This window comes from Oreochromis aureus, unplaced genomic scaffold, assembly GCF_013358895.1.
Source record: "Oreochromis aureus strain Israel breed Guangdong unplaced genomic scaffold, ZZ_aureus HiC_scaffold_63, whole genome shotgun sequence".
NCBI classification, from domain to species: domain Eukaryota; kingdom Metazoa; phylum Chordata; class Actinopteri; order Cichliformes; family Cichlidae; genus Oreochromis; species Oreochromis aureus.
Genome location: NW_024108961.1, coordinates 13,294 through 36,822, shown reverse-complemented (window position 1 = coordinate 36,822; position 23,529 = coordinate 13,294). Strand labels below are relative to the sequence as shown.

Below are 23,529 nucleotides of genomic sequence, written 5' to 3'. Positions count from 1 at the left end.
GGTTAGCAAACAAATGTGGGGGAGTCAGGGAGATGAAAAAAGTAGACAGGAGTGTTGCAATGCTGGGTGTACAGCAAAGAGAGAGGTGGCAAAGGAGCTACAACAAGTAGTGGCAGTTATGGTAGATGAGTTTAAATTCCTGGTCTCCCGTCCAAAGCAAAGGACTGTGCCCAAGAGAGGTGAAGGAGAGACGCAGGCATGCAGGGTTGAGTGGGTGGAGATGACATCAGGGGCATTCAGGACCTGCTACGATGTTTGGTTTGGAGATTGTGACACTGACCAAAACACAGGAGGTGCTGGAGGTGGAAAAGCTGAAGATGTTAAAATTTTCGTTGAGAGTGATCAGGAGGGACAAAATCAGTATATCAGATGGACAGCTCAGGTTGGGCGGTTTGGTGACAAAGTAAGAGAAGCAAAACTGAGATTGTCTGGATATGTTCAGAGGAGGTATAGTGGATATATTGGACAAAGGATGCTTGAAGATCCACGCAGGAAGAAAAGAGAAAGCCTTCATAGGAGGTTAGGGATGTAGTGGATGTAGGAGGACAGGCAAAGGTTTTGTGTGACAGAAAAGTATGCTAGGGATCGGGAGGCATAAAGGGTGATGACCTACTGCGTCAACCCCTAAAGGGAACAGCCAAAAAAAGACGAAGAAAGAAAAGAGACATGACAGCATTGTATATTTATACACTCGTCATTGAGTACAGCTAATCTAAGATACTGTTCATGTGCCTTTTGGAGTCCAAACAATATTTCAACTGTTAGGATGCAAGCCTTCTATAAATGGATCAGATGCTGCAGTTCTGCATGTGTACTAACTGTAATGATTTGTACAGTATTATAGGATGATACAGAAAAAGCTTCCATTTTATAAGCTTACATTACACAATTTCCACATTCAATAACACATTACCATGTTCTACAAAAAAAACTATGTTTTTATAAAGCTGCTAACAGGGTTACTATAAAATAGTAAAATACAAAGCAACATAGAAAACATAAATTCAGCTCACTCGCCATCTAGTTAATAGTGACTGATACCCTTCACTTTATGGATTATCTCTCTTTAACAAAATATGAGTAACTGTATTCCATTACAGTTACCGTTTAAAAGGTGATAACTAGAATGCAGTTCCTTTGTTGAAATAAATGGATTACATGGCAGTCTTTTCCTGTTTCATATGTTAGGCTATCCCCTCTGTAATTCTCCAGCAAAACACACAATAAGAGGCTCTAATGTAAGCGTCCTGTTAATGTTGGTGGCCTCAGTTACACAATGGACCCGCAGCCAGCAAAATCACCAATTTACATTTAAAGAAGAAAGGAATGGGTGAAATCTTAGCGTGCAGTGCAAACTTTGTTTGCCAGCAACCAATCTGCTCTCAGCGTCAAAAGACTCTAACCTAAAGAAACATCTGGAAATAAGTTGTTTTTAAGAAAAACTAACATTAGCCTACTGCAGCTAGCTTGTTTTAGTTGTGGTAGCTACCTGGGTTATGTGCCACTTTAGTATCTTCGATGTACTATTGCTGTGTGATTTACTACTATTACTGAAGGCTACTTGTCACCAAGCTAACATTGTTAGCTGACATTAGCTGAGGTTAGTTCATAGACTGTTAGACTTGCTGGATAGCATTAACAACCTGCTAGCTGCAAATGTGCACTTCTGAATGCAGTCTATGAACTAACCTCAGCTAACGCCAGATAGCAATGTTAGCTCGTTGGCGAGTAAATGGACTGATTCTTATATAGCGCTTTTCTACTCTCACGGAGTACTCAAAGCGCTCTACACAACATGCCTCATTCACCCAATCACACCCATTCTCACAAGCACTTCATCTACACTTAGTGCTTTCTAACGACATTTCACACATTCATACTCCGATGGATGCATCGGAGAGCAAGTTGGGGTTAGTATCTTGCCCAAGGATACTTGACATGCAGACTGGAGAAGCCAGGGATCGAACCACCGACCTTCCGATCAGTAGGTGACCTGCTCTACCTCCTGAGCTACAGCCACCCAGCCTTCAGTAATAGTACATTTATGTAGTTGTAAAAAGCATGATAATATTATGTAATCCAGAGTACTTAGAATACATTACTCACATTGAGTAACTTAATGGAATACATTACAAACTACATTTTGGGGCATGTATCCTGTAATCTGTAGTGGAGTACATTTCAAAAGTAACCTTCCCAACACTGGATATATGTGTGTTAGCATCTCTGCCTCGCTCTTTGTTTCCATCATCCTACTCCATCTGACTGTCTTTGCCCCCCTCTGGCATGAGATTCAATTCTTCCTCTTCCTCTTCCTCTTCTTCCAGCGTGCAGTCACTCATTTGGCCCCAAAGTGGAGCCAGTCTGCCCTCAGCTGTCACACCCATTGGCTGGATGATTTGGTCACTGGGTAAGAAACAGTATATACGTTATTATAGATGAAAGCTTCTCTTTAACAATACTGTGTGTTCTGCATTTTTAACACACTCACCGTGACAGTCTGTTGATCATACTAATGAGGTGACGTGCCTCTTCTTTCTCTTCGTCGTCATGCCCTCCATTGGATCAGGCTGGTCTGCTTCTACCCGGCCAGTCACCAGGTTAATCTTGGCTTTGGCCTCTCGGTACTCTTCTGTGTCTGAGTCTGAGTCGCTGGAGTACTGGCTGTTACTAGAACTCATTCTACCATTAAGCAGTCCCCGAGCTGCCAACAGCCCTGCAGCATTGCCATATCCAGTATATTTGACAAATCGGCTGACTGTGAAGGGAACACAGAAGAAAGTGTTTCCATATGAAATAATTCCCTACTGTGCAGTGAGTGTTTCCAGGTATATTTCTGAAACGTGTTTTATCTTTTGTCATATTTATTTATTTCTTTTTAATTCATATTTCAATTCTAAAATGCTCCCTTGTTTTGTGTTTCTTCTATTATTAGTGTTTGGATTCCTGGGTCCTCTCCAGCCTTCGTTGTCCCTGTGAGTGCCAACAATAAAGCTGCCCTTTGAGCTACTTTCTTTATATTCGGTCCTAAACCTGCCCGCCGCACAGCACATTGACAGTATGCTTTATTAGGTGTTAATAGGTGTTAACAGAAGAGTGGAAGTGAAAGACATAATTGAAAAATAAAGTTATTAAAATTTTCATGTTTTGTCTGTTTGTTTGTTTGTTTGTTCAGATCAGGATATCAGAGACAAGATTATAGATCTGCACACAGCTGGAATCGGATACAAGACCATTAGCGAGAAGCTTGGTGAGGAGGTAACAACTGCTGGTGCAATTAAATGGAAATGGGAGAAATATTAAAGACCATCAATTACCCTCAGGCTGATGCAAGAGCTTGCTCCATGAGAAAGTTGGTGGATTAGACCAAAAGTACTTAAGAGCAGTACCAAGGGCTTAGAGAAGACCTTGAGAAGATGTGGAGGGTGAAGGTAACAGTGGTCCCAGTGGTAATTGGAGCACTTGGAGCTGGGTGAGCGGCTCCAGCAGATCCCAGGAACAACATTGGAGATCTCTGTCCAGAAGTGCGCAGTCCTAGGAACAGCTAAGCTACTGCACAGGACCCTCAAGCTCCCTGGCCTCTGGTAGAGGACACAAGCTTTAAGGATAGACCGCCCGCAAGGGCGAGAGGGGAATTAAAGAAAGAAAATATATATATCACAGTGGTAGGTATCCAAGAACAGGTCTCCAGTAAAAAGAGTTAGACAGAACCAGGCCCCAAATGTTCATGTACTCCATGAGCATCTGGCATCACAAATGACTGAGCTGCTAATGGATGAGACTCCCAGAATGGCTAACTGAAGGCCGGACAGTCCTGATACCCAAGGACCCCCAGAAGGGACCAGAAGGAACCAACTACCAATAACCTGCCTCAGTACCACATGGAAGCTCCTGTCAGGCACCATAGCAGTTAAGATGAACAGGCACATGGCTCTCAATACATGAGCTGGGCATAGAAAGGGATAGGCAGAAAGACCAGAGGGGCCAAACATGAGCTGCTGGTAGACCGAGCAGTCGCCCTAGACTGCAATACCAGACTGAACTGTGCACTGCCTGGACTGACTACAAGACAGACTCAATGGCCCAAACATGAATCAAGTTTATTTAGTTATTTATTTAATGTTGTACTTTTCCGAGTGTTTTGATATTATTAGGATGATTTAAGTTTAACGAGTCAGTTCTGAGTTCATTCTTGCCATGTCTCTGAGTTTGCCCCTCAGACAATCCAGCACATAACAGCAGGGTGCAAGAAGCTAGCAGGCAGGGCATACATGGAACACCATAACCAAGTGGCCGGCATAGTATACAGAAACATCTGTTGGACTCGTTGGACCCATTGGACTTCCAGATACAGACGGACAAAATGGTGATGGCTAATCAACCGGACATAGTGGTGGAAGACAGAAGAAAATGGCCTTTAGTGATTGATGTAGCGGTTCAGAATGACAGTAATATCAGGAAGAAGAAACACAAGAAGCTGGAGAAGTACCAGGGGCTCTTCTTTTTTTTTTTCCAGAGAAGACACTTTCTCCTGTCAACCATTCCATACAATACTTCTTACATCTAATAGTACTGTCTGCTGTTATTGTAGTGCTAATTTTAACATTTAACATGGTAACTGAGGACTGTAAGATCTGAGATGTAGCTCCTTGGTTTTTCTGGAATTTCTCAAAGCTTGTCTGACCTTGGGGTAAATTGAATATAATGTCAGCTCTTGGGAAGAATAATCTGCTCTAAGATTACTGCTGATGTTTGTTCTCCTTGGCACTGTGTTAACTCACACCTGACTGTAAAGAGTCCTTTGAAAACTTGACTTTTCCCATCACTACAGTTAGTCTTGCACACTGCAACTATACCATTTTCTTTGCAGAGCACAAACAGCAGTTCAGCAGCACAATCCTTCACATCTGTGTCAACGTGGGTCATTAGGCGGACCAGCTGGCCTCTGAGGGAGCTGTCCTGCTCAGGTCTGATGGCAACATCCCTCAGTGGAGGTAGGATCTATTCCAAATGTTGAGGTTAGATAAAAAATTGCTGATACATTTTCCAATTTGTACTTTTTTTTTCTTTCTTTCTTTCTTTTTTTTTTTTTTTTTTACCTTTTGCCGTAAGTAGTGGCGCGTCTCCCTGTGTACCCGAGAACTCTCAGTCAGTAGATTCAGTACAGGTGTTAGTTTCTCCTTCAGCTTTTGGCCCTGTGTACAATTAAACAGCTTACATATGTCACTAAAGATGAATAAAAACTGGGTAACGCTATATAATAATATAGTGGTAATAGTGTGATAACACTATTAAGCAATAGTAAGGAATTAGTAAGTGCTTATCATCACCTCATCATCATTACCTTTATTTATAAAGCACTTTAAAACAACCACAGCTGACACAAAGTGCTGTACATTGGAACTATAAAATCAAATTACATGAGATATAAATAAAAACCAAAGCAAAGAAAAGTAAATTAATTAATTAAATAACTAATTAAATTAAAAGAGAAACTAAGTCTCACTGAGCTTAAAAAGCCAAAAAAAAAAAAAAAGGGTTTTAAGACATGATTTAAAAGTGGACAGTGAAGGGGCCTCTCTAACATGCAAGGGCAAGTTATTCCATAATTTTGGAGCCACGACAGAGAAGGCCCCGCCCCCTCTGAGCTTCCTCCTGGATCTCGGTACCTCCAGGAGCAGCTGGTCAGCTGACCTGAGAGACCGACAGGGTGTGTGGAGATGAAGAAGCTCAGAGAGGTAAGGCAGGGCAAGATTGGGATTTAAAGGCATTTAAAAACAAACATGAGAATTTTGAAATGAACTCTAAAAGACACAGGCAGCCAGTGCAGTGAGGTTAGGACAGAGGTTATATGCTCTCTTTTACGAGTTCCTGTTAGGAGTCGTGCAGCCGCATTTTGAACCAGCTGCAGATGTGAGAGCAATGACTGACTGACCCCCGTATAAAGTGAGTTACAGTAGTCCACACGGGAAGAAATAAAAGCATGGCTCACTGTTTCAAGGTGCTGCCTCGAAAGAAAAGATTTCACTCTTGCCAGTCGCCTTAAATGATAAAAACTGGACTTTACCACTGCTCTAATTTGGTTGTCCAATTTAAAATCACTGTCCAATTTAAAACCAAGGTCGGTAACAACAGGTTTAAAATAGACTCCCAGGGATCCTAAATCAACAGAGGAGGACTCACGGGAACCACTGGGTCCAAACACCAACACTTCTGGTTTCTTTTCGTTAAAATTTAAATTCATCCTTTATAAAGCATTAGTCTTTCTCAGTGTATCATTTATAAACAGATATAAATGTTTTTTAATGATTAATAAGCTCATATATAACATGTTCATAGTGTCTACAAATGCGGCCTCAGGAGGATGCAGCCCATGAATTTGGACACACCCTATGAAAGGAGTATTTATAAAACTCACAAGCACTGAGGTCATATCTTAGTCATTCTATATATAGATTTGCATTTAAATACTTTAATTATTTACTTAGACTTTATAAATGATGGCATTAACATGTTAATGCCTGTTCATCAAGAATAAACTTTTGTAACATCTGTATTAATAAATTACAAACTGGGAAGGAGTTATGTTTTATAAATGATTATTTAAGCATTTACCAATATCTTATTAATGCTTAGTGGTGCAATACTGTTTTACAAACAACTTTGCTCAAATTTGCCACCATGTCAAGTTTGAGATTAACGTCTTTATATGAAGAACATTTTATTTTTCCAAACTCATCAACATCATTCTTCTGCTCTGAAGGTGAGATGCGAATGACTTACAGTCATTCAATATCTAACAATCTTTGTTTGACAGTTAAAAAAACTAATCAAATGGATGGGAAACTGGCATAAAATATGGTGGCAGTAGCATAATCTCAAAGATGCATGTTCAACCTAGGACAACTTCATCCAACTCATCATTTTAGGAAGTAAACTAAGCTAAAAATAACGTGATTTTTACTAGGAGCATATAACCATGCCATAGGGATGACATAATTCTGATGAAATAATGAAAATCCTTCACTGTCGAGCTGTTGTAGGCAAACAAAAGATTCCTTGCAGGTGTAATACAAAAAGATTAAGCTTCTGCTTTTCAGAATCATTTTGTTTTAAAGTCAGTGAAGTAGATATTTTGTGTATCAGGAAAAATACCTACTTTGCATAATGTTTTAACCATTCTGTATTTAGGTTTTAGCAGATGATAAAGGTTCTGGTAAGCCTTCTTTTCTATAATCCTCGGTTATAGAAATAAAGGCTTTTCTGGTATGGTTTAGTTAAGGTTTAATTATTTGTTACTTCAGGAAATCTTAAAGTTGATCCTGATTTTTCTTTTTCACCTGTAAAGCTCATCAGACAAAACATACCAGCACTGATATCCGTATCAGTCATGTTTTCAAACTAACACAGTCACAACATGTGATTCCTTCACCACAATTTCACTTGCCCTGTTTAGCCGTCTGTTCATAAAGAGTAACAAGTTGTGGACACAGTCCATGTTGACCCCCTCGCACTTATGGGATGCTTGGTCCACCTGGACAGACACCAGGACATCCAGACATGTCAGTGGCAATGCTGAGAGGACATTCACTGTGTGCCTGTGGACAGAAGTCATAACACTTTTTACATCAACTGTAAGAATGTCATCTAGGTTATCAATAATAACTCCAATATCTATTATTTTAGCCAAAACCTTCTAAAGCCTCAGAAATAGTAGTCTGACCCTTGGAGTTCTTCTAATGTGTCTTCTCCTTCACATGACAGGAGCAGACAATGGCGCAGCACAGCCACTAGGTGTCGATACAGGGCAGCATCTTCCTAAAACAGTTAAACATCTATAAGTGCAAAATTTATAACAACTGGGAATTGGTCACACCTCCTCCTCTCTGAACCTGGACCATGTGCGTCATTTATTTCTATGTGCTAATCTAATGTTTTTTAATTGAAAAAATGTTTCCTGCAATGAATTTGGTAATATACTTTTATTATATTTTACTTTTCCACTGGATTTACAGATAATATGGGACTGAAAATATTTCTTTTGTTTTGTTTTAAGCAGGCTTTATTTTTTTCTGATTTTCCCCTTCTAATGACTATAGCATAATGTTTTGCAGTAAACCAGGAGTAACAGACCTAGAGCAGCAAGACTTACTGCTAAATGGCACAGATGTCAAAATGCCCAAAGTTACAGTGAGATTGTTTGGGGAACATTCTCAAATTTACTTTCACATTTGCCCTATATATTTATATACTTTATTTATTTCAGACAGGTTTAGTCTATGTGATAAACAAGAAGAAAAAATGTATATTGAATTTGTAAAGGCCAACAGTTTCAAAGGGAGCCATAGAGGCAGATTAGCAACACCTTTGTATTTTCTCTTTGTCAGTTATAGACGGCTTAAACAGAGTTTACTTGCCATAGTTAACACACTGTAATGCTTTTGTTGCCTCTGCAAGAACTTTGAATAAACAACCCCTTATTATGTGAAAGTGACATCATCAGGCTTCAGTGTAGAACAACAAATTTCTATCTAAAGCCTGTTACAAGTTTTTTCGATCGCTGAAGCACAAATCGCACAGCAGAAACATAATTCTCACCACTCTTAATGCGATTCTCAAATCAGTAACACATTTCCACACACGCTGGCATTGTTTCTATGCACGCTTCACTACCAAAGACATTTTTACTGTGTTGATGCACCTCTCCCTTGAATCTCACCACACATCAAAACTGCAGTGTGAGATATGTAACTGAAGCCATACCGGCTTAACAAGGTCGGCGTCAGGTGTTGAAGGACCAGGGACACTCTGATTATATTCTCAGATTGTGCATGTTTCTCTGTTTTCTGATCCATATAGTTTCACAAGCATCAATTGTTAAGTCAAATTGTTAAATGTTGTCATTGTGTTTCTTAAATTTGTAAAGTCTTAGTTCAAGCAGTAGGATCAAAGACATTCCTTTGATCCTGACGACCTCTCCAGCCACTGTGTTCTGGGGGAGGTTTTATTGTGGATACATTCTATCTGAAAGATCTGTTTCTTGTGTTGTAAGCTTCCTGCTTTTATGATCCTTTTGGTGAGCAGGAGGTCACACAAACACACACACACACACATTCGTGCACACACATACACACACACACACAGTGCCTTGTCTTTTGTAACCAAGGGGGTTCTACGGTGGGAGGTGCTTGTGTTGTATTGTGTAAACTGTAACTGTCATGGGAATAAATAGCTGCGAGGAGGGCTGCTCTTTGAAGGAGTTGGTCTGGAGACAGGTGAGGAGCATTTAGCTTCACAGCCTGGTTCTGACAGGGGCGGATCTAGAAGGGTGGCATGGGGTGGCAAGTGCCACCCTAAAATAATCCCTTGCCACCCCAGTTTGCATATGACAGTGTTGTTTATTAAAATAAGATAGCATTAATACTTTGAGCATAGTTACAGTCAACAGTGACTATAAATGCTAAAACGGAATATATTGCATAGTGTCCCCCCCTCCACCATTAACAAAAGGTTCAGTCCATAGCAGGACCGGCTTTTTTCTTGTTTTCAGTAGCAAGCGATGCTTATGATTGTGCCAGAGCACATTTTGAACAACACCATGGGAATTTCAGATTTCACACAGGTGGTTGGTTGTTACAAGGAAGGTGAGTGTTATTAACCCTCTGGGGTCCACGGACACGCTGCACCTCCAAATCACATGACTGATTTAAGCTGACATAGCAACAAGCTCCAGCCACACTGAGTCTCTATTTCAGCCCATATTGAAAGTTCGGACTTCAAAGTTTTTAAATTTTAATTACAGCCCAGTAAATCCAGAGTTATGATAATATATATAAGCCATGCTTTTTTCTAAATACTGTCGTCACGTTTTTGTTTGTGTGTGTGTGTGTGTGTGTGTGTGTGTGTGTGTGTGTTTTAAACGATTTCTAAGGACAGCGCGAAAACAGTAAAGAAAGAAAAAAAGCCACCTCTTTCCTATCGAAAAAAAAAAGAAAAGAAAAGAAAAATGTACCATGTCGACCAATAAAAACAAAAAAAAGTCAACACGTGGGATTTGGTTGTTTAGGAAGAGGGGAAAGTTTTGGGAGTGACAGTAACGGCAGCGAGACAGAGCGAGCGAGTGAGAGAGAGAGAGAGAGAGAGAGAGAGAGAGAGAGAGTTTTTAGATGTGGGAGATTTGTGACGTTTAGCGTGGAGTGTATCGTTAGTGTGTTGTGTTGTCTTGTGTAGTTAGTCTGTTGTGTAGTTGTTGTTTTGTTTTGTGTGTCAGTGAGGGCACTAATGAATGTCACAAAGTCACATTTGCAATGTAAACACTCTCACTAAGTAGAAAACCAGCAGAGTGATACACCTCCTGTTGTCAGGCCTGCAGGTTTCTCCCTGTGCTGCTCTCCTCTGTCTTTTGGTGGAAAAACACTTTTTTTAGTGGCACACATCATTTGTTGGGCATCTTATTGTGACACCTGATTGTTCTCTCATTTTAGTTTTAGTAATATTTTTAAATGGTTGTACAAAATGAAACAAACGGCGTATTGGCTGCATTTTTAGATAAATAGTTGTAGATGTTTACAAAATGTACAATTTATATTTACATTTCAAGTTATAAAAATTTACTCAACATGTCTGTGTTTTTTTTACAGTAAAAAACACTACTAGGATTTTAAGTTCTTTGTGTGATTTCAGATCAGTAATACTAATGCAGTATTTCAGTGAAAAAACAACTAAATTCAGTTGAGCTGAAAAGAATGATCCCAAACAAGGCAAGGGGAAAAAAAATAAAATGAAACAATTTGAGGGTGAAATACAAACGTAAACTCAAAAGGAGTCAAAAATGGTCGGCTGTGTTTCAGACCTCAGAGGGTTAATCCAACAAATCATGAAAAATTAGGTGTAAATTTTTGTTCATGACAGTGCAGATTTCTGACATTTTGTGTAATTTAAGCATCAAACAGTCTGATTGTTTTCTAACAAAAAACAGTGAAACTTAAGTTAGACTTGTGTTTGTAAATGAACCCCCCCACGTTGTGTAGCTTTCTGGATTTTATTCTTAATGGGCTACATGTTTATTTATTATACAGGCTATACAGTACATAACATCAAAACTCACATGTTTTATGTAACTAAAGTGTTTAATTATGTGGGCTACAGACAATAATTAAGTTATAGACTATATTTTAATGAAAAACGTGTATACTTACTGCATTTGAATTATTTTAACCATATGTAACCACCTGCGTATGTGTTTGAAAAAAAAAGGCTTTGATTTTGCCACCCCATTTGATTTCTTTGCCACTCTCATGCCACCCTAAGAAAATTTCTCTAGATCCGCCCCTGGGTTCTGACCAAGCCTTTCCTCATTAGCGAGTAAAAGACCGGTTGAAGATGTTCTGTCTTGTTTTCGTTCTTCATGAGGAAGTCTCTAAACCAGCGGGGCCTCTGGAAACACAGACTCAACATCAATTTTGTAAAGTTTCAAATAAATCCTTCACATTTCTTTTATTTCTGAACAATTTTTAACCCACATTAGCACTATTTCCAAAGTTAGTAAGGCTTTAATAAAAGGAAAAAGCAACTCACTGGTTGTATCCCAATTCAGGGTCTGCAGCCTTAAAGGCCGCATTTTAAGGCCGATTACGTCACAGTGACGCGCCGAAGGCTGTCCCAATTCAAAGGCTGCTCGAAATGCGGCCCTCAAATGCGTCCTTCATTTCCCTGAATTTTAAGGACGTGGCGGTGTAGACTTCGTGGCCCAACATATCCCACAATTCATAGCGCGGCAGTCGGTGTGGATAATTTTGCCGCAGACAGCAGAAGCGGAGCGGCCGAAGAGTAAACTGTTAAAAGTAAGGACTGAATAATATGTCACTTATTTATGTGCAAATGTTTAATAACGGAGAACATTAAAACATTACTGTTGGCCACATGTCGGCAAAGTTATGTGACATTAGCGATGTTTGTACTTTCAGCGTTTACTTGGTTTTAAAGCCTTTCAAATATACGCCGTTCAATAGTCGACCTTAATCTTACAGAGAATGTGATGATTTTATGCGTAATTAAAGTCAGTCATATATCCACAAACACAACAAGCTGAAAATGAGTGATGCTGCTCGGTTTGCAGTCCTGAATATGACGGCACAAGCAGGATTCACTGCACTGTTAATGTTAGCTATGTTATATTGCTGCCTCTGTTCGGTGGTGTCGAGCCAAACGGACTTTAACGTGTGATTGAACGAGCTGACGGTTCACTCGTTAAGCTGAAAGAAAGATGCTTTAATCACAGGAGTCACACATGTGTCCACTGGACCATCTGGGAACTCTTCTTGTTTAGCACTCGTAATAACACAAACACTAAATCCTCCTTCTCTTGTGCTGTTTTGTAGCAGTGTGTACACCTGAGACTGTCACCTGTCTGTCTGTCCTGCACTCTCTGTTTCTTTCTCTCTGATTGTGGAATAAAAGTATGAACATGTATTTATAAGTTACACTTGTGTTTGAATCCTGCAGCTTATCACACATTTGATTTCCATGTGTGACAACTGCAAGTGTCCAGAGTGAGGACAGACTGAGGGACCCACTGCTGCACATCATCTGTGAGGCTTTGCACCCCTGATGATCCACCAGGACAAACTCAGCAGTGTGTGAGGAAGAGGAGGAGGAAGAGCCAGCAGCAGCTGACAGATGTGGAGAATAGACAGACTGTTCCCTGTTTGTGAAGGACTGCTAGGAAAGTTTAACATAACTAACTGTCTGTCCTGAATCAGTCTTATTAGGTAATGTTCAAGTAATTTGATCATTCCAGTGTTTTCAGTGTGGGAGAAAGTACTCAGGGCCTTCAAGTTACACACTATGAAAGGCAGCAACAAGTTTCATATTCAGAAACCTAAAGTATGTATCAGCAGCAGAATGGAGCTAAAAATAAATGTTTGTTTCAGTTCTATGAAGCTTTGAGTATTTTGGATTAGTAGCACTGCTGTGTTTGTTGCATCCTATTGCTGTAATTGTTTATATGCTTTATATATTCTGAGGTAAGTTGATCTATAGTGTTACATCATATTCTATAAGGATGTTATGTGTTTGTATAGTTTCTGCCCAGTTTGACCCATTTAGCAGAAGTCAGCCTGTTTAAGGCTCTGATATCTATTCTGTATGACTTAAAGCAGTTATGACATGGTCTGATTTTCTCACCCAATAAAGGAATATTTCATATATCAGACTACTCTTCATCTTATCAGCAACAGTTATCACAGCTCGTACATTTGCTTTTTACACATATATGTAAGCATTGAGCCAAATTTAGTAATGCCAACATACTGAAGGAACAATGTTTGTCTCTTATATATAATACATCTGTATATACACTGTCAAAGATACTTGTCTTTGAGTGAAGATTTAAGGTGATAGGAAATATAAACAACTACAACTTGAATCTTTACTGGAGCTCATTATTTGACACAGAGTTCCCTCATATGTGCTGTACCAGTGTACCTTCACATGTGATGTGACAATAAAAGTGATTTGATTTAAGACTTCAAACTCAGTGCTGTAATAACTAATAATGATTAATATAATAACTATAATAATGGCCATATCATATTTACACTGACTTTAGTCTCATGAACAACATTAACTAATTGTTACTTACTAGCTAATCTTAAAATGACTGTTCAGTACAGAAATGAAGGCCAACAATCATGTTTTACAGTCCTGTGGTCTCAGCCTCAGATACTTATTAAATCACACAAAGCTCATGTAGAAACAAACAAACAAATGAACAAAATATGTTCTCCTTCATTTCTGTCAACCACACGTTTCCAGCTATCATGGTTGCTAGGCAACCTGGGCAGCACGACGGAGGCTAGACCGTCCCATTTCACAAGCCTCGCACTTCCGGCCTTAGCGGTCTTTGAGTACGCGGCCCTTGAGGACCGTTGAGGCTGCGTACTTTAAGGCTGCAGACCCTGAATTGGGATACAGCCACTATCAACGTCCTGAAATGGTGGTAAAAGGTTTTGCACAAGGTTGAAATGATTGACTGACTTTACACGTTTTGACAAATGTGAAAAACATCTTGATTTTATGGTTGTCTTTTGCACAGATGAGTCTGCATTGGGAAAAATGCCTTAACTGTTTTAAAATTTGTATTAAGAGTGGTGAGAATTACATTCCTGCTGTGGACAAATCAATCAAGAAAAACTGTAAAGAGTAGATTTGTAATACTCTGGAAATATATATAAATAAGCTCAATGAAAGATTACTGAACTACATTACAGGAAGGCAGAGTTGACAGACTCAGGGAACCTTGCTCAACTGTTGAACAAGGTTGGAGATTTGGGGCGTGTCCTGACTGGACTCAACTTATGTTGAATTGCTGATCAGCTAAAGCCATGAAGCAAAGATATGATTCAGTTACAGCCTGTTGCCTTGGTCTACCTCCCTGACCAAACTGAAGCTCTTGTACTGGACGTTCAAAGCTTATTTCTCGGTGACGGCAAAAGAAAAGAATACAAAACGTGCCCCTGCCCAACTTATTTTTTTGGCATGGCTTTCAATAAAAGTTTTGAGTGATTTGCAAATCAACTAAAAGCAAAGTAAATGGCAGCAATAATAATGTATTACACTTTTTTAAAAATCTCATTAAGAGACAAAACTTAGATTTTGGTCACCTCTGCAAAACAAAATATAGGATTACCTTAAAGTGGACACTGGTATTGTAAACAAAATAATTCAGCAATAATACCTGAACAAACAACATTTAGATGTTAGCAATATGATGTTAGTTTCTTTGATTTAGTTATTAAGCTCAAGCTAAATTTGAGGAATCCCCCAGCTAATCACCTCATCAGGCTCCTGCCTGTGGAACATGTGAGTGATGTTGAAGAGTGTCTTGAGGATCTCAATGACCTTCTGGGACACTTCCATGGAAATGGGAGGTTGTGTACTGTCGGTAAGCACCTCATATTCCACACCCCACCTCACAGCCAGGCACTGTTCCAAGGCTTTGGTCAGCACTGACACTCCCCGCTCCTGACAAGAACAAACAAACCACTGAGCTTTAAGGCAGATGTGTCTGAGGAGGATGTGCGGAGGTGCTTCAGGAAGGTGAACGCACGCAAAGCTACTGGTCCGGACGGGATTCCCGGCCGCGTCCTCAAGTCATGCGCGGCTCAGCTGGCTGGAGTTTTTACACACATCTTCAACCTTTCCCTCTCTCTGTCTGTAGTCCCAGCCTGCTTCAAAATGGCCACCATCGTCTCTGTACCCAAATCCTCCACCATCTCCTCATTGAACGACTGGCGACCTGTAGCCCTGACCCCCATCGTGAGCAAATGCTTCGAGAAGCTGGTCAGGGACTTCGTTTGCTCTTCACTACCCGACTCACTGGACCCCCTACAGTTCGCATACCGCCACAACAGGTCCACTGATGATGCCATAGCCCTGACACTCCATGCTGCCCTGTCACACCTGGAGAAGAGAGACACGTATGTGAGAATGCTGTTTGTAGATTACAGCTCAGCATTCAACACCATCGTTCCCTCGAAGCTGGACAGGAAACTGCAGGATCTAGGACTGAGCAGCTCCCTCTGCAGCTGGATCCTTAACTTCCTGTCTGACAGACGCCAAGTGTTCAGACTGGGCAGCACCACCTCATCCCCCTTCACACTGAACACTGGTGCTCCACAGGGGTGTGTACTGAGCCCTCTCCTGTACTCACTCTACACCTATGACTGCACGGCCACTAACAACTCCAACATCATTGTGAAGTTTGCGGACGACACTACAGTGGTGGGTCTTATCACCAACGGTGATGAGGGCGGCCTACAGGGTGGAGGTCAGCGCCTGACCCACTGGTGTCAAGACAACCATCTCACCCTCAACGTCGCAAAGACAAAGGAGTTGATAGTGGACTTCCGGAGGTGCAGAGAAGTACACACCCCCATCACCATCAACGCTGTGGAGAGAGTGAGCAGCTTCCGCTTCCTTGGTGTACATCTGGCTGAGGATCTTACGTGATCAATACACATAAACAGAACAGTGAAGAAGGCGCAGCAGCGCCTCTTCTTTCTCAGGAGACTGAAAAGATTCGGCATGAGCCCCCGCATCCTCAGGACCTTCTATCGCTGTGCCATTGAGAGCATCCTCACTGGATGCATCACCACCTGGTATGGCAACAGCACCGCTTACAACCGCAAAGCTCTCCAGAGAGTAGTGCGGTGCTCTGAACGGATAATTGGAGGTGAGCTTCCCTCCCTCCAAGACATCTACAGGAAGCGGTGCCTGAGGAAAGCAGGGAGGATCATCAAGGACTCCAGTCACCCCAGCCATAAACTGTTCAGACTACTTCCATCAGGAAGGAGGTTCTGCAGCATCCGGTCCCGTACCAGCAGACTGAGAGACAGCTTTTTCCACCAGGCCATCAGACTGCTGAACATGTCATAGACACCTCACCCTCACTACTGGAAATTCAACATTATGCACTCCACACTGTACATTAATGCCACTGTTTTGCACGTCCAACTACCAACCTCTGTACATTTTATATATCTTATTTTATTGTTCACTCTATTTAATTTGTAAAATATGTATATACACACACACACACACACATAGAAAAACATGTTTAGTATACACATCCAGTAATGCATACACTCTTATATATTGTACATATATTTATTACTCTCAGATTTAGCCATTCTTATATTTTGCTTGTTTTACGCTGTTGTATTTTTGCACAACTCTGTTGCTTGAGAAGCTCGCACACAAGAATTTCACTCGCATGTACTGTACCAGTGTACCTGCACATGTGATGTGACAATAAAAGTGATTTGATTTTGATTTGATTTGATTTGAAGCACAGTTCTTTGACACTCTTTGTTTGTTTCTTTTCCAGGAGACCAGAAAACGTACATTTCTGGTTTGTCCTGATCAGCATATAAGGCCTATAAGGGCTTGGAGGTGGTGTGATCACTGTCTGTTTGTCTAATTGTGTAGACTTTGTAGGTTTAGTTATGATGAAGAAATATTTAATCAAGTCTTAATTTTATTATTGCTAAGATTTTAATGTGGCAACAATCTACAGTCAGCTGACAAGCGCAACATCCATACACTGGGAGTATACTGTAAAATGATATCTAAATAAAATGTTAAAAAGCTTTGGTCCACTTTCAGTATAACTGGATTATACATATTAAATGGCTCCTGTAAATTAACAGTATCATATCTAACAATGTCATAGGACATTTTGAGAGACTTCATGTGTTTGAAGCAATCATGGTTACTTTTGATTGTCCAACATAAAAAGCCTGTCACAGATGTCCCAGATGTGACTGCATTTAGTTTCTCAAGATCACCTTTTTTATTACTAGAAAGCAATAGATATCATGTAATTCCATCTCTGATAGGTTAGAAATCATTTACCTGTTGCAGCTGCAGCCTGAGTTCAGGTCTTAGGGCTGTCAGTAAGAAGAGTAGCCTCAGCTTGTAAAAGTGGCAGCTGAGTGGCACTTTACTCCAGATCTCCTCCTTCAGACTCTCCCACAAACCTTGCAATAGCCTTTCATGAATATAGGAATCACATTTTAAAAAGAATAAACAGTAATTGAATATAACTAGAAAAATATAGTTGCAAAAATTGTAAATGATTTAGGAGAAAATAACTGGTAAAAAAAACTGACAACCAAGAATGGTTTTCATTGCATCCTGTTAAATTTCTCAAATGTATCATTCTGATGTTTTTGTTTGCCTTCATTTGACATTTTTATAGAGACTTTATTGCTAATCGTTTTCTTAGCAGACAATGAAACTTGTAGCTTGGAACGCAATTTTACGACCAAGTCGACACATTTTTTAAAATGTCACCTTAGTGCACTGGCTCTCTCCTGTGCCCGGGGACTGTTGTAGATGACATTACACAAGACTTTCAAGGCTTCCTTCCTGCACACCTCTCCATCCTCCTCCTTCTCTAGTTCCTCAATGTTATCTTGTTGGGTGTCTTTTTTGCCACGGGAGAGCGTCACATGCTCTCCATCATGTTTCTGCTGATAGCAGTGATTCACTGAACCACATGTGGCTGGAGAGACAGCTCCTTCAGCAAGAACAGAAAATGAAACCACAGAGCACCCAGACGGGGCAGTGCCAGCTTCTGCACCCTGCTCACAACTACTCACAGCTCTAATATGGGTCGTGCTGCATGATCTGCCCACTTGATCTTCAGCTTCCTTATTTTCTTGCTGTAGGCATGTCTGTGGTATGGTGATGCCTCCCATGTGTGCTAATGTGAGAAGGGCACTATCAGTGACCATGTGCCCCAGGGCCCTACGGTCACGGGACAGGATACGCAGTGTATGCAGGGAAACCCGTAAAACCGCCGGCTGTAGCTGACTACCAATGAAGCACAACAGGGCTGCAGACAGATCCTGAAAAAAATAGTCAAGGGAGGAGACGTTACAGTGAAGGTTTAGAATGACGAACTGCAAGTAGAAAAGATAAAGAATGCAAAATATGCAAATACAGGGATCAGTGTGGCAGACTTGTGTTAGCATACATAGGTACATGTAGCCATGAGAGTAGACACACAGGGGTATATAATTACTGGCCTACCTGCCGGAGCAGAAGCTCTGCATTCTCATCATCTGAGTCAATGTCAGAGTCAGAAGCAGGAGCACAGTCCCTGAATTTTTTCTTCCTGAACTAATTAACCAAGAGAGAGAAATAGCACTAATAACTGCAAAGTCTGTTCAATGCAACACAAGAAACTCAGTGCTGATTGATTGATGATTATGACATGGCTGTATAATAATAAAGACAAGTACACATGACCACTTTTTTATTCATGCTGTATTTGGATATTTGGATATTTACATCCTCTTCACTTTATATCCTGCAGCACTTGCACTACAGTACTACACTAAAGTTATAATCAGTGTTGGTCAAGTTACTTGAAAAAAGTAATCAGTAACTAATTACTGATTACTTCCCCAAAAAAGTAATCCCGTTACTTTACTGATTACTTATTTTCAAAAGTAATTAATTACTTAGTTACTTAGTTACTTAGTTACTTTTTAAAAACACAATTTACAACCTGAATAGGTGATAAAGCGATAGATCTTTCAGCCCAATTCTACTTTTTCTGCATAATCCATCATATAAAATGTAATCAAATGGAAAAGTCTCTTTTTAAAACTTGATTTATTAGTTTTAATTTTTTAACTTTATGCATCAAGCAAAAATTAAATTATATGCAACATTCTCTGACTGGAAGAATTTGTTTAACATTTAAACCTATTTTCTGCACATTCCAGCACATAAAATAAAATATTTTTTTGTGTTTACACTCACTCTTTCAAATAGATGCAAGTAAAACACAGCAGAAAATAAATAAAGTCAAAGACTAGTTGCTCTATTTTCACCTGTAAAGCAGGAGTGGGGTAGGCGGAGGTTTACCCTGGTGCAGGTGTGCCGCAGCGGTCAGTTGAAGAATCCGCGAGTTTCTCTATGAATTTCCCATTACAGTCGTAGCGCACTCGCTGCTTGCTTGGAAGTTTAGGGGTTTTTTTCGCTGTAAAAAGAAGTTTTCTTCCCACGCACAACGGACACTAATGTTTTTGTCACTTTTTATGGAATCAAACTCAAAATAAGGTCAGTACTTCCACGCTTTAAACGCTGCACGCTCATACTCTCTCCCGTACTTGATATATTATCCATTGTTGATCTGCAGACAGCTGTTCTCACGAACGTCGCACTCGCTTACGTCACTGTCATGAGACATTCTCGGAAAAAACTCACGGTTTTAGTAACGCAGTAAAGCAGCGTTCCTACGGGAAAGTAACGGTAATCTAATTACCGTTTTTGCAATAGTAATCCCTTACATTACTCGTTACTTGAAAAAAGTAATCGGATTACAGTAATGCGTTACAAGTAACGCGTAACTGCCCATCTCTGGTTATAATACCAAAAAGCACTGAAGCACTTAAGACAAATACCACATCCTTTTATTGTGTAGTTGTATGTAAGTTTAGAACATTTTAGATGGTTTCACTGAAAATTACAAGATCATTTAAGCAAATATCTTGATGAGATTAATTTGCACCGTACGGAGAGTGTAGAGGAAAAAGAATATTTTGTGTAGCTCTAGCATGTCTGCACAGTGAAGGTCAGTGCTGCTAATGCTTAGTCATGAGGTGCTCAAGCAGCTTAAATATAATTAGCAACCGGTTTTGGAACTCACATGCACACACTGGTATTATTTTGGATTACTGTTATACCGAGTCAGCACTCTCTCACTCACTCTCTCTATCTCTCTATCTGATTATAATTAACTTTAAAGGTGCTTTATTCGCATGAGAGTTCCTGAAAACAATATTGCCAAAATGTCAAAATACAATTTTTTGAAGCTTAATAAATGTTAGAGGTATGTTGATATATACTCGTGTGGTAGTAGTGTAGTATACTAGTGATGTGTAATACAGTGCTGTTCTAAGCTTGATCAGGGTGTGTTTGACAGGAGCCAGTTAGTCTCAGCACCAGCTGACATAGAGGACTCTTTGGGGGAAAGCAAGGAGGCTGGATTTAAGGTGATTTAAAGAAATGAAGTGATTTCTTTTGAACTATAATTATCAGTGGGTATATGCCTAGTTGGTGGTTTGCACTGTGCACACTGCATGTAGAGGGAACCCCATGCTCGACTACCATACAGTGCAATGGCTAATATATTTTAATTGGAATTTGGAAGTTTTAAAATTTCTCCCTAATAGTATTTGTTGCATTCACTCCCATGTTTTATTTTTATTATTTTTGCTTGATGGTAATACCAAGGTAGATACAGTCCACACTGTGTTTAGTGATTTGATTACTTAGAGTGAACTGGACTTTGTTTTCTTGCCATCAGGGGAAAGTTTCTTTTTACATATTTAATGTCAGAGCCTTATCCTAACAGCATTTTCCTACCACGTCTAATTAAAAATATTGCAACACTTCAGAAACTCCTTGTATCTAGATAAAGAAATCCGTTTGTTTGCGTCCAGTTTTAAGATCACACCAACATGCATATCTTATCAATTTTCTATCTAGTGTACGTTTGCTAATTAAAAAAATCAATGCCCCAAACCTCTTCCAGTTGTTGCTGCTGCAGCCAGATAGTCCATGAACAGTGACAGAAATACATGTAAAAAGTAGAATTGATATTTAAGCATTAGAAACAGATGAAAACTGAGATGGAGGACAGCAGAATCAGGACAGATGAGCTGGAAAGAAGTTCATTTGAGATGGAACTGTTAATCATTCGGGTTCAAATTTTACCTTTATTAACTGAAGTTTATCGATCTTTATTAAACTGCAGTTCATAAAGATTGTGGGCTGCTAAAACATGAGGATGAAAAACAAACTGAAAATAATAAAGAGGAACTTTGTCAAAGGGTACACAACAGACCAGAATTTCTAGCAGTTAATAGTCTGTTGTCTTTTTTTATGCCCTTTTCTTGTTTTTTAGTTTGGCAGCAGAACATCTCACAGAAACAGCAAGAGAAATTCAAGCAAACTGAAAATCTGCCCAGCAAAAATAATCCAAGAAGACTTTTTTGTCTATTCCAGCTCATCTAACATATTCCTAAGCCTCTGTTTGTGGGAAGGTTGGGATCATCACTGAGCACTTGGAAAATCATGTGCTATGAAAATGGACAAACTTTTCTAAAAACAAATAGCAAAGAATCAAAATACTCCAGTGAATCCAGCACATATTGTCTAGACTGCTATAAGCATGCTTTACATTATACATTTAGAGATCACGCTAAGAGTCAAAACACAACTGACAGGGAACTGACATGAGACTGAAATATAGCAAAGGAAATGTAGATGAAAAGAATGAAACTACTGAAGAGAAAAACACAAAGCTGACCTTTCGCCTCTCCTGTTCCTCAGTGTTGAAAAAGAAGCACTCTGCATACTGTGGAGAAATGAAAGAATACAAGCAGTTAGAAAAATGGAGAAAAGCTAGATCACATATTTGCACTGACAAAGTGTCCTAGAATATGGGAACATCAAACTGTGATGTGATAATGGCAGTGCCAATTTAATTTCAGAAAAACAATATTTTAAGGATATTCATTTTTCATATCACTTCTTATTCATTCATATTCATTTTTTCTTTCTTTTTTAGAGAATAGCAGGTTCACAACATAGATAGATATATAGATAATACATATTTTTAATAATGACGTACAAAATTAAAAGAGCAATTGGAAAAACTGTTTTTTGTCAAAGGGTGAATGATTGAACCAGAATTCCTCCAGAAGTGCAGCATCATACAGGTGGATCCTGCTGGAGGCAGAGCAAAAATAGGGAACAAGGTGTTGGCTCTGGCTCAAAGACCGGAGCTAGCGAGGCCACTCAGACACAGAAATATGATCAAGGAAGGCCAACACGGGCACCATGACCGGAACTAGAGGGGTCAGCTCTGGTTCTGGACAAGCCAGACCAAGAAAACTAGCTGCTGTGATGATCAACACTGACTCAGTCTTTGGGAAAACCACTAGAAGCCACCAGATTCTAAATTTGTGCAACATCCAATTTATAATGCTAATTAATTGTGTTGTGTCAATATATTAATGCAAAGTCACTTTTTTAAATAAGAAGAAATCAGATTTTTTTGCTGAAGTGCTGTAATGATTAATATGATGATAAGTAATATTTAAAATTTTTAGCTTACAGTGTCGAAGGTACAGACAAACTGTTTCCATTGTTGCATAATTAAATACTTGTAGAGCAACACAGTAATCGTAACAAAGAATAGTGACCTGTGTGTTGTAGCTGTTGAGCAGAAGCTGCACGCTGTCCTGGTCTCTGCGGACGATGCTCTCAATAATTCTCTCTATGTCTGGAACCATGCTTCAAGCCTAAGCACAAAAAAGGATGAAATAAAAGCCAAATGCAACTACAACTAAAAGACAATCAGAAAGGAAAGAAATTTATCACCAAAAATAAGTTTGAAATAAAAAGTTTTAGCTAAGTATTTTAATAAACTTTGATAATGAAATAACTTAATTCAAATATTATCTGAGATAAAGTACAATCATTAAAGCACATGTCAAATATGACAGAACAATATCTATTAAAAAAGTCAGTGTTTCTATAAATACATTTGCACAATAACCATATACTGGATTTTCTTTATTTCTTTTTGTATCTATGAAGCGCACCACACTGAACAACACTAAAGTTTCCTCTTAGTTGTATAACACTAGTCAAGACATCTTTCACTCACCTGCTGGTGTAATAAAGAGAAGAACACACAACCACTGGCAGCTTCTTATCGCCGAAGAAACCTTTGAAGCAGCTAATCTTCTTTCTCTTCTCTGTCTGTCCTAACCCCACCCCTAATTTCTATAAGCTTTGGATTTACAGCACTAGAACCACACAGTACACTCATGAACTGTGTCATCCTCTCTCTCTACCACACACTTACACCCTACAGTTTGGTCTTCCCATTAGTGTTTGATTCGGTCTTTGAGCCACAGCTCCTAGAATGATACAGAAATA

The 23,529-nt window shown here is 39.6% G+C and overlaps 1 protein-coding gene and 1 long non-coding RNA gene across 2 annotated transcripts; one reads left to right on the top strand and one right to left on the bottom strand.

Moving 5' to 3' along the window:
• Window positions 1-2,300: 2,300 nt before the first annotated feature.
• Window positions 2,301-23,302, bottom strand: LOC116324235 (synembryn-A-like). Its single transcript, XM_039607865.1, has 13 exons — window positions 23,255-23,302; window positions 22,788-22,886; window positions 21,890-21,937; window positions 18,249-18,413; window positions 17,857-17,987; window positions 17,416-17,551; window positions 14,836-15,024; window positions 7,724-7,818; window positions 7,448-7,598; window positions 5,100-5,195; window positions 4,857-5,001; window positions 2,492-2,758; window positions 2,301-2,406 (listed from the first exon to the last, which is right to left on the bottom strand). Exons 2-12 carry the CDS (start codon window positions 22,875-22,877, stop codon window positions 2,508-2,510), a joined length of 1,497 nt encoding a protein of 498 aa, XP_039463799.1. The 5' UTR covers window positions 22,878-22,886; window positions 23,255-23,302; the 3' UTR covers window positions 2,301-2,406; window positions 2,492-2,507.
• On the top strand, window positions 2,732-3,305 carry LOC120437303. Its single transcript, XR_005610999.1, has 3 exons — window positions 2,732-2,828; window positions 2,936-2,975; window positions 3,176-3,305. It is a non-coding gene; the product is annotated as an uncharacterized LOC120437303 (long non-coding RNA).
• Window positions 23,303-23,529: the final 227 nt, after the last annotated feature.